Source organism: Indicator indicator, chromosome 4 (genome assembly GCF_027791375.1).
Source record: "Indicator indicator isolate 239-I01 chromosome 4, UM_Iind_1.1, whole genome shotgun sequence".
Lineage (NCBI taxonomy): Eukaryota > Metazoa > Chordata > Aves > Piciformes > Indicatoridae > Indicator > Indicator indicator.
Window position 1 is genome coordinate 33243865 of NC_072013.1, and position 12032 is coordinate 33255896.

General features: G+C 45.5%; 1 protein-coding gene across 1 annotated transcript in view; it reads left to right on the top strand.

The window, feature by feature from the left end:
• Positions 1-12032, top strand: part of NIN (ninein) — a 76594-nt gene that overhangs the window by 41890 nt on the left and 22672 nt on the right. The window contains exons 13-19 of the mRNA XM_054400312.1: positions 805-958; positions 1326-1447; positions 3327-3853; positions 5153-7078; positions 9147-9272; positions 10128-10197; positions 11523-11738. Coding sequence (XP_054256287.1) covers positions 805-958; positions 1326-1447; positions 3327-3853; positions 5153-7078; positions 9147-9272; positions 10128-10197; positions 11523-11738 — 3141 coding nt within the window. The remainder of the gene's footprint in view (positions 1-804; positions 959-1325; positions 1448-3326; positions 3854-5152; positions 7079-9146; positions 9273-10127; positions 10198-11522; positions 11739-12032) is intronic.

Here is a 12032-nt window from a genome sequence, read left to right on the forward strand (position 1 = left end):
TAGAAATAGTAGCTGGATTGATATTTCTTGGTATGAAGTTGCTTGCATATCCAATTTATTTTCTGTTTTTTGAGTACCAACAGATATGATTCAGCACTCAAGGTTCATTTGCTGAACCATCAAAATCTGCAGAATTGTCTGTTTAGACATTGAGGGCCTCACGTTCCTCACTAAATGGTGCTCGCTGAGCTGAGCATGCAGCACGTGGCACAAACACGTGGCATACTCCACTGGCAGGTGGGCAGAAGTACCAGATGGTAAATGCAGTAATGAGACTCTCTCTTTCCTCCTTTGATCGTTTGCTTCTCATTTGATTTTGCAAGCAGATGAACAGGCTGCCCAGGGCAATGGTAGAGTCCCCATCCCTGGAGGGATTTCAAAGCTGTGTAGATGTGGTTCTGAGGGACATAGTTTAGTGGTGACCTGGCAGTGTTGAGTTGGACTTGATGATCTTGAAGGTCTCTTCCAACCAAAACAATTCTGTGATTCTATATATTTGAGGAGTTATTTGTTGACTATTGCAAAATGTTCCTAAGATGCTGTTTATTCCCTCTACCTACATCCTTTTTTAAAGTGGAAGGTCTTGGAGCATGATCTACTTTAGAGGCTGAATATAAACAGGGTGAAGAAGGTTCTGCTCTTCAAATTACTTGGAGGACTGATAAGAGGATAGCAAACTGTGGCTTGATGACAGGTTTATTGTAATTCCCCCCCTAGATGTCTCATCATGGGAATGTGTTGATGTACAAATGCTTGGCTGCCTTGGTTGCTTTCACTGAGACTACTTCTTTTCTCCCCTTTCAGGAGCTGCAAGACCAGATAGATGAGCTGCACGCAGAACTGGAGGAGTACCGTGCCCAAGGCAAAGTGCTGAGGCCTTCTCTGAAAAATTCACTGTCAGAAGAGTTTGACATTGATATGAAAAGCCATGGCCACAGTGGTATTGAGCCTGACCAAGGTAAAACACATCTCCTACATGACCGGCTTCTGTGCTTTAGGTAGTTACCATAACATCTTGAAGGCAGCAAGGTAAAAACTTGCCCAAACCTTCAGAGTGAGTGAAACTCAAACACTGCTGGACAGTCTCTAGGATCCCTTCCAACCCAAACCGTTCTGTGATTTTGTGGTTTGACCTTGAGTGGGCTACAGCTGGTGGGCTACATTGAAAAGTGGAATTTAATGTCTGCAGTTTCTTCTCTCTGTGTGTGATAGGAATTTGAGAGCTGAACCTAGCTGCCTAAGTGCATTTAAACTGAAGAAATGATTCTGTTGAGGATGTATCTCTGTGGGCTTCAAGAACATGTATATCATTACTCTTTTCAAAGGGCTTGGTTCAGAAGACTGCAACCCATTAAACATGAGCATCGAGGCAGAAATGGCTATTGAACAAATGAAGGAGCAACATGACAGAGATCTACACCACCTCAAACAGGAGCTTGAAGACACGGTAAGCTACTTTAACTTAAAACAAGCCATCACAGCTTTTCCAGGTTCTTCATACAGGTGGAATGGCCTTGAGTCAATCATAGAACCATTAAGGTTGGAAGAGAGCTCTAAGATCAAGTCCAAGCACCACGCCCATTAAACCATGTTCCAAAGTGCACATTTTTTGGAACACCTCCAGTGATGGGGGTTCCACCACTGCCCTGGGCAGCCTGTTCTAGGGCTTGACCACTGTTTCAGTAAAGAAATTTTTCTTTGTGCCCAACCTAAGCCTCCCCTGATACAACTTGTGGCCGTTTGCTCTTGTCCTATTGGTTGTTACATGGGAGAAGAGACCAGACCCCACCTGACTCTGACCTCCTCTCAGGGAGTTGCAGAGTTGCAGAAGGTCTCTCCTCAGCCTCTTTTTCTCTGAGCTAAACAACCCCAGTTCCCTCAGCTGGTCCTCACCAGACCTGTTCTCCAGACCCTTTACCAGCTTTGTCCTTCTCTGGACATGCTCCAGCACATCAAAGTTCTTCTTAGAGTGAAGGACCCAGAAATGAACCCAGTACTCAAGGTGTAGCCTCACCAGTGCTGCGTGTGGAGGCACGATCCCTGCCATTGTCCTGCTGGCCTTGAACACCTTGAAGAAGGAATTTTAATTCCTGGTCTGTGTTAAAAACAACAGACAACCCCCCCCAAAAAGAAACCCCACAAAACTCCTCAAAAAAACCCAAAACAAAACAATTATTTTAAAAACCTAATCAAAAGCCCTCTCAACCTTTGTAAAAGGAAAGATCTCATTTGCCTCTTAATTTGGGGAAGGCTTTGAAAAAGTGATTAGTAACATAAAAAAAGAGACCTGAAATTTGCTGGCTTAGAAGTTAAAAGTTGGTGGTGGTGTGTCATTTCAGAAATTGCCTTAATGGAAACACATAAATTTCACTGGTTTCTACTTAGTATTCATCTTTATCCCAGGAAGAAATGAAGCTGAGTGCTTGAACAGTCTTAGCAGGGGATACCAGTAGAAGATGCTAATGTGTCAATCAGAAATATTCTGTAGAATATGTGGAAATATATAACTGAGAAAGTGGGGCTAGACACTTTTCAGCAGTGCCCAGTGACAGGATGAGAGCAAACAGGCATAAACTGGAACCCAGGAGGTTCCACCTGATCATGAGGTAAAAATTCTTTGCTATGAGGGTGCTGGAGCCTTGGATTGGGTGTCAAGCATTCTCCTCTGGAGAGATTCTAAAACTGCCTGGGCACTGTGATTGTGAGCAACCTGCTGTGTGTGACCCTTTTTCTAGCAGGGCAGTTGGAGTAGGTGATCTCCAGAAGATCTTTCCAACCCCCACCAATCTGTGATATAGTATAAAAACATTGACAAAACATCTCTGTAGACCATGCTGTCGATGAACTGCTGGAGTGGGTCCAGAGGAAGCCATGAAGATGAGAGGGCTGGAGCACCTTCCCTATGGGGACAAGCTGTGAGAGTAGGAGCTGTTCTGCCTGGAGAAGGCTCTGGGGAAACCTTATAGTAGCCTTCCAGTACCTGAAAGGGGCTACATGAGAGCTGGAGATGGACTTCTTACAAGGTGATAGGATGAGGCAGAATGGGTTGAAGCTGGAAGAGGGGAGATTTAAATTGGATATTAGGAAGAAATTCCTTACAGGGAGGGTGAGACACTGGAAGTGGTTGCCCAGGTAGGTTCTGGATGTCCTTCCCTGGAGGTGTTCAAGGCCAGGTTGGTTGAGGCCTTGAGCAACTTGGTCTAGTGAGAGATGTCCCTGCCAGTGGCAGGGGGGTTGAAACTAGATGGTCTTCATGGTTCCTTCCAACCCAAATCATTCTGTGAATCTATGAAAATGAACCAATCCATCTGTTCTCCTTTCTGTAGGTGGGCCATTATGAAAAGCAACTAGATGAGACAAAAACCCACTGTGAAAAGGAACAGGAGGACATGAGGAAGAAGTACACTGAGGAGATCCATGTCATGGAAAAGCAAATAAGTGGCCTTAAAAATCAAATTGCAGAGCTGCAAGCAGAGGCAGCAGTGCTCAAAGAACAGCAAGAACAATTTGACTGTAAATACAATGATGAGAAAAACAAATTAAAAATGCGTTTTGATGAGGAAAAAGCCAATCTGCAAGAATTATTGAGGCAGGAGCATGAAGAAGATGTTAGAGCCAGGCTAGAGCAGGTAAATGAGAAATTTAGTCAAGAACGGGAAAAACTGATCCAAAATGGTGTTTGGGTGGAAGAAAAAATGAGAGTTTTAGTGCAGACACTGCAGGAAGAGAAGGGAGAGCTGGAGCGTGGCTTTCACGAGCAGCTGAAAAGGATGGCAGAGGTGCATGCCCTGGAGAAGGAAGAGCTTCAGCAAGAGCTGCTGAGGAAGCACAAACAGGACCTGGAGGAGGAAAGGTGAGTGTTCCTACTGGGATACGTGGTGTATGCTGAACTTGATGGCTTGGCTTGCTGGCCAAAGTGAACCTAAGTGTAGAACTGATTCCTGGCTCTTAACTCAGTGCTGTTACCTGTTTGATTCCAGAACATTGAGCTGCTACCCAGGGGCTTTTTCTTCTGACCTTTCTCAAGCAGATATTTATATTGTTTTTTAACTCACCCTGAGGCAACCAGAGTGTTAAAGCATAACCAGATGTCATTAACTTTGAGCTCTCTTCAGGATCCCTGTGCTGTACAAATCTCTGCTTTGTTTTTAAACCATTTGGGTTTTCAGAGTTCTTCTCTGAAGTAGTGAAAAGGTGGCTGGTAAATGCTTTTGACTAGGACTGACTGTCAAAAGAAACTGAAACTGGGTGTATGAGGAAGAGAGTGGCCAGGTTCTCCTCCCCTTCTATTCTGCCTTGGTGAGACCACAACTGGAGGACTGGGTACAGTTCTGGGCTCCCCAGTTCAAGAGACACAGGGAGCTACTGCAGGCAGCGCAGCAGAGGCTACATAGATGCTGAGGGGTCTGGAGCATCTCTGTAAGGAGGAAAGGCTGAGAGACCTGGATCTGTTTAGCCTGCAGAAGAGCAGCCTGAGAGGGAATCTTCTCAATGATGATCAGGAGCTAAAGGGTGGGAGCCAAGAGGATGGGGCCAGACTCTTGTCAGTAGTGCCCAGTGACAGGACAAGGGGCAATGGGCACAAACTGGAACCCAGGGGGTTCCACCTGAACACGAAGAAAAACTTTGCTGTCAGGGTGCTGGAGTCCTGGAGCAGGCTGCCCAGAAAGGTTATGGAGTCTTCTTCTCTGGAGAGATTCCAAAGCCACCTGGACGTTGTGATCCTGGGCACCTGCTGTGGGTGAGGTTGCAGGGGGGGTGTAGCAGGGGGGTGGATTAGTTGCCTCTTCCAATACTCACCATTCTTTTGATTTGTGTGAAACCATCCTGGGGTGACAGGGTGAGATAGGGGTAAGAACATCTGCCCCCACAAATCAGATCAGGCAAATAGAAGGGCATATATCAGATATGAAACCTTTTCTGAAGATGTTTCTTGAGTTACCTTTTCCCAAGGCAATTACATTTTTATTTTAGCAGTTTCACTTAACTGCCTGAAATTTAACTTTTGGCTCTCAGAAACACCTGTGAAATCATCTAAAACTCAGTGAAAAAAAATGTAATTTTCCAGCTTGTTTTATTCAACCTAAAAAGGCATTTGAATCTCTTTGAGCGAGCCCAGAATTTAGTAATAAATTATGTTAACCATGTTTAGGAAAAAAATGGAAAGTGACTATAACAGAAGAACATCTCATGTAGAAACTCAGTTTTCTGTCGAGACACAAACACTTGTGAATAAATATGAAGAAACGATCCAAAACCTGGAAGGACGTCACCAGCAAGAGCTGCGTGAACTTGCTGAACAGCAGAGAGAAGAGAAATCTCAGTGGGAGTTTGAAAAGGATGAAATTGCTCAGGAGGTTGCTGAAGCCCATGAGCAGCTGAAGGAAAGGCTGGCAAATGAAAAGGCTGTTTCTTCTGCCTTGACCCAGGAGAAAGATCTCCTGGAGAAGAACTTCAAGGAAGAAGTGAACAAGCTTGTGTGTGAGAGAGAGCAACTTCAGAAGGAGCTGCAAGACCTGAGGAACGCTGCTGAGAAGCAAGAGAAACAACTGAATGATAAAATAACACAACTCCAAAATGACCATGAGAAAGAGCTAAAGAACAAAGAAGAGCATCTGTCTGTGGTGGAGGAAAATGGGAAGCTGGCTAGGCAAAAACTGGAGAGGCTTGATAGTGAATATAAGCAAGAGAAAGAAGACCTCAATTCGAAACTTCTTGCTTTGAAGAGCTTAAACAAAGACATTTGTGTAAGGGCAGAAACAGAAAAGGCAAAGATGAGTTTGGAGATCTCAAATCTTCAGGGGAAAATTCAGAAACTGCAGTGGGAGACCCATAGTTTTTCCATGCTACAAAATCATTATAGGGTCCTGGAAAGCGAGTATGCCAAAGCAAAAAGCAAAATTGCTTCTTTCTCCAGTGTGGTCCCTCTGGGAGATGACGCAGATGTCCTCCTAAATCTGCAGAAAGTGCACGAGCAAGCTGTGAAGGAAAATGTCAGGATGGCTGCTGAGATCATCAGGCTGCAGCACAGGTTGGCAGCTGTGGAGCGGGAGCCCATGCGACCTCACAGTCCTGGCTGCTCTGACTCCAGCTCAGAACCATCTCAGCTGCCAGATGAAACAGATCCCATTTTTGAAGGGTTGCCCAGTGACTGCAAGGATGCTGACAAGCAAACAGAGTCCAATGTCCTTCCGCCTTTGGAGGCTGAAGCTACAGACCTGGAAGACGTGTCTGAGATTGAGTCAGATTTGGAGAAACCATGTGTTAAAGCCAGAGCAGGTGGAAGTCCTGAGAAAACCTTTGAGAGAGTTCCCAGAGCAAAAATGCTACATGAGGATGATGTTAAACAGCAGAAGGTTCATCTGCTAAATCACGGAATAGCTTCTAAAAATAAGGAGCTTATTCCTGATGCTTCAAAGCTGCAGGTTGAGCTTGAGGAAGCTGAAGAACTGAGTGAAGCTTCTCTCCAGCTTGATCATGCTCCTGGATCAGCAAATGGTGACCTGAAAAATGTAATAGCTCAGCTTTGGGAGAGGGTGGAAGAATTAGAAGACAGATCAATAGCACAGGCTAAACTTCTGTCACTACAAGAGGAACTTCAGGTGGAAAATGAGGATCTGAAATCTGAAATTATCAAGTTAGTTGAAAAAAATAAAGTGCTGGAAGACAACCTATATAAGCTGAGAAGCCTTCATTGCAAACTAGGAAGTATTAAACTCAGAGAGGAAAACGCACAGCTCCTCCAAAAAGCTGAAGAATTGGAAGATGTGCAAGAACAAGATGCTGAAGGAAACGTAGATGCATACAGTGATGAGATAAGACCAAGATGCCAGCTTGGGAAGCTTGAAGAACATGCCACCACGTTTACAGATCAGCAAGAAAAGCATGCCCATAGTGACAACACCATGAAAGAAATGAGGGAGCTGCAAGAACCCAATAGAAAGCTGAAGGAGAAAGCTGCTGCTCTGGTTAACTCAAACGAGGTGCACTTCCATGGAGAGAGGGAGGAGAGGAACACAGTGACCCACAGCTTGCAAAGCACGTGCACTGAGCTGCAGCAAAAAGTTGACCTCCTGAGGTAATGTACGCTTGCAAACCTTTGTGGGCAACGTGCTGGTCCCACAGTAATCCCACGTGCTGCTTAGACACTAACCTAGCGTGTCCCACTCATGGCTTGCTGCCCGCCCTGCGGTTCCGGCATTAACCCCTGTAGTTTAACTCGGTAGCAACCAGTGCCTTGGACTCTAGCAGGCTGATTATTCGTGGATAACGACGGTTGGAATGAATGTGTGTGACTTGCTCCCCTCTTACCCATGACCTAATACCAGTGGTAAACCAGGAGCAACCTGCCAGCTCTTCTGTCTGTGGATACAGGCACCGTCGCAGTGTCTAGTTGATGGTACAGCAGAAAGTCTTCCATTCTTATCTCCAAAATACCACGGTAACACTTCCAGAATGCTTTTAGCTTCTACTAATATCACTTCTTCACTACATTCACTCCCTTCTAGTTATGAATGTTGCTTGGAATGCTCAAAGTGCTTCTATTTTTCTCAATGTTTAAGTTAATATTAGAAAATTAGGATAACCTTTTATCCCAGCAGGAGAACTTAGTGTTGGGGAACCCATCAGATGTGTGATCTGATACATACCACGATCACACAGAGAGTAAAGGGTTTTACTACCTTTTACTACCTGTTTTTAACTGCTGTATTCCACCTGGGAGGAGGGGCTGACACCCCATCAGGCTGTGCTGCCATTCAGTGAGACCTGGCCAGGCTGGAGAGTTGGGTGAAGGGCAACCTCATGAAGTTCAACAAGGGCAAATGTCGAGTCCTGCACCTGGGGAGGAATAACCCCTGCACCAGTACAGGTGTTGGGGCTGACCTGCTGGAAAGCAGCTTCATGGAGAAGAACCTGGGAGTGCTGGTGGACAAAATCACCCTGAGTCAGCAATGTGCTCTGGCAACTAGGAAGGCCACTGGCCTCCTGGGGTGTAAGAAGAAGAGAGTGGCCAGCAGGTCAGAGGAGGTTCTCCTGCCCCTCTGCTTTGTCCTAGTGAGGCCAAATCTGCAGTGCTGGGTCCAGTTCTGGGCTCCCCAGTTCAAGAGATACAGGGAGCTACTGCAGACAGTCCAGCAGAGGCTACAACCATGCTGAGGGGCTGTAGCATCTCTGTGAGGAGGAAAAGCTAAGAGACCTGGGGCTGTTTAGCCTGGAGAAGAGCAGCCTGAGGGGGAATCTTCCCAATGCTGATCAGGAGCTAAAGGGTGGAGGGCAAGAGGATGGGGGCAGTTGTGCCCAGTGACAGGATAAGGGGCAATGGGCACAAACTGGAACACAGGAGGTTCCATCTGAAGAAGAGGAGAAACTTTGTGAGGGTGCTGGAGTCCAGAAGAGCAGACTTTCTGGGAGCAGGCTGCCCAGAGAGGTTGCAGAGTCTTATTCTCTGGAGAGATTCCAAACCCACCTGGACATTGTGATCATGGGCAAGCTGCTGTGGGTGACCCTGCTTTAGCAGGGGGGTTTTATTGGATGATCTTCACAGGTCCCTTCCAGCTCCCACCATGCTATGTTTCTGTGACTTCAGGAAGGATTATTTTGGAGGCCATAAAGTGGCTACAAGTGGCTGAATTATTGTTCAGTGCCAGCTTCCTGCAGGACATTGTTCTTGCAGGTATTACACCATGGCAAAGTTATTTCTTTATGGTTACTTCAGGACAGAGAAGGCACTTTCCAGTGCTGCTGTTCCCATCATACTGGGCTCTAGAAACAAACAGGTCGCTCTCCCAGCAGCTTGCATGTTGGGGTGCTAAGCTGTTTGAAGTAATGGTGTTTGTAACTTCGGGACTGACAGGTGGAGTACAACATTAGTGTGAAACCTTACTGGATAGCTTAGATTTTAATCAACTTTAGCTGTACAAAAAAATGCACAAAAAGCCCCTTTTTCAGGGATCTGGGAAGTACCCCAATCATAAACTGTAAAATCCATATAATGTTCATATATACCATAAGTCAGTCATAGCTTGGGTTTGAAATACTAGCAATACTTGAAATACTCATAGCTCAAGCTAGGAGTAAATTTTTCTCACTATGGTCCTAGACAGCAAACAAAAACAGTTTTCACAGGTCTCCTGTCTCTGCCACAGATGTGAAGCTGAGAAGCTCAGAGAAGAAAATGCCCTTCTGAAAAATGAAGTGACTTTACTAAATGAGGAAGGCAGTGCTTCCAGCCTGAAGCTGAGGGAGCTAAATGGATCCCGAGAGGAAATGAGGTGAGAATCCAGTGGGGCATGGACCATGTGCTTGGCTTCAGGCTCTCGCTGCGGTGCAGACATGGTGGTTACATCCCTCCTCTAGAAGTTCCTTCATGTGTTAGATAGTCTACCAAACTGGATAAGGGTTTATTTCTTGGTTTTGTTGGAAATCCAGCTGGTTGACAGTCTGACAGTTCTGAGCTGCATTAAGAAAAGTGTTGCCAGCAGGTTGAGGAAGGTTCTTGTCCCCTCTACTCTGCCCTAGTGAAGCCACATACAGAGGGCTGAGTGCATTTCTGGGCTCCTGAGCTCAAGAGAGAGAGGAAACTGCTGAGAGTCAAGCAGAGGCTTCAAAGATGCAGAGGGGACTGGAAGCATCTCTATGAGGAGAAAAGGCTGAGAGACCTGGGGCTGTTTAGCCTGGAGAAGAGCAGCCTGAGAGGGGTTTTTCTCAATGCTGATCAATAGCTGAAGGGAGGGAGGCAAGAGGATGGGGTCATACTCTTTAAATTGGTACCCAGTGAGAGGAGAAGGGTCAAAGGGCACAAACTGGAACCCAGGAGGTTCCATCTGAACCTTTTCTTGTGTGGTGAATAGACTAGAGTAGAATCATGGAATCATTTTGGTTAGAAAAGCCCTTTAAGATCATGGGCTCCAAATGTTACCTGCTTCTACCAAGCCTGGTGCTAAACCACTCCCCTCAGCACCACATCTCTGCAGCTTTTAAACATCTTCAGGGATGGGGTTTCAACCACCTCCGTGGGCAGCCTGTTCCAGTGTTTTCAGTCAAGAAGCTCTTTCTAATATACCTGTCTACATGACTGGATATTAACAAGTGACTTTGAATGTTAATGAGGTTTGATTTTTCCTTAGGCAAAAGATAGAGGCTGTGAGAAAGGAGAAGGTGGCTGTACAGAAGATGGTCGACAACCTGAAAAAGCAGGTATATGAACTGAGCCCATAACCACATCATTGTTTAAAAGCTGCTCCTTAGATTGTCACAAAGGCAGTAGAAAATGACCTTTATATACAATTAAACTTTCTCATTAACTCTTTGAGATTGATATGAAGCTTGTTGCACCAGATCCGAAGACAACTGCCATGCTGCTGTAATGATCTAGCTCACAGACTTGAGAGCACTTTCCATAGTCAGCTTGGGAAGCTTATTTAATAGAAATACAAAGATAAAAATCTTTCTTTTGTTAGTCTTTGTGGGCAATGCTCTGCAGTGGCCCATGGGAAACAGAGGTTATGTGACTCAGCCTCTACTTATTTCCCAGCTAGCTGAGTTGAGGAATGCTGCCAGCTGTGACCCTTTGCTCATATTCATAAGGCTGTGACTTTTATGTTAAGGGTGGTTTGCTATGCTAGGCAATGTAGAAGGTTTAAGTAGCTCTTAGATTCATGTCCCCCTTGCTATTGCTTGGTAAAATTCTACTTCCTCAGAATAATCCAGTAGCTCACCAAAACAGACATCAGCAAAGGCAAAGAGAAGTGGAGTGGTGTGTGCCAGATGACTGATATAATAACTGATATAATTGAGGCCAATTAAGAGAAATTAAGTCTGTGAGGTTGACCATGCATGCACCAGGCCATCAGGAGAATTCCAACTCTGAAATTGTTGAGTTAACTTAAAATTAACACATGGAGCAAATGAAATGTTTCATGGAAATAAAGCAAGCAGTGCTATGGGGTCAAGACTGTTACACAGAGTCCACTTGCCTGCTCCCACTGCTTGGTGACACCAGATTGTGATTCTGTTGTCTTGGCTGAGCCACTGAATTGGAGTGACACTTTAAAATCATCTTAATAGAAAAGGCAATGCTTCATCCTGGAAAGGAGAAGGTTCCAGGGAGACCTTCTGATGGCCTTTTAGTACTTAAAGAGGCTGATAAGAAAGCTGGGGACAGACTTTTGAGCAGGGCCTGTTGTGGCAGGACAAAGGGTGATGGGTTAAACTAAAAGAGATGGAGACTTAAGCTAAATGTAAGGAAAAGTCTCCACTGTGAGGGTGGTGAAACCATGGCCCAGGTTGCCTGGAGAGGTAGTAGATGCCCCATCCCTGGAAGCACTCCAGGTCTGGTTGTTTGGGGCACTGAGCAACCTGCTCTAGTTGCAGATGTCTCTGCTGACTGGAGGGGAGTTGGACTAGATAGATTACCTTTAAAGGTTCCTTCCAACCCAACTCATCCTATGGTTTTATTAAATGTTTTTCAAGCTCTCTCCATTGTAGAATTAATCATGACTGACACTGCTGTCCCAATTCAGGTAGCAGATCTGAAGACCAGGAACCAGCAGCTGGACTCTGAAAATACAGAACTTAGCCAGAGGAACTCCAAAAATCAAGCAGATGTGCAGGATCTTAATCAACAGCTGGCAAGGGTGCTCAAGCAAAAGGAAAGGGAAGCTGGAAAGTGTAGCTTGGAAGAATGTGAAAAGGAGAGGCTGGTGCTGAAAGAGGAACTGGAAAACTCCAAAGTCAAGGTATAGGATTCCACTGTCTCTAATGGCATGGAACAATGGAACTTTTAGGGATGCAGAGGTTCTACAGAATTAACATCCCTTTTTAAGCTGTGCACGGTCTTTCCAAGGTTCAAACACACCTTCTTGTGGCAGTGGGTGTGGAAGGAAAGCATGGCAGCAGCCAAAAGCAGGCAGGTGAAAGTGTGCAGGTTTATCTTGAAAATGGAGCTTGGTGATACTAAATATCTACCTGCTTTTCCCAGCATGCCTGTTCTATGCAGCCCTGTGCCATTCCAGCTCCAACTCAAGTCACTG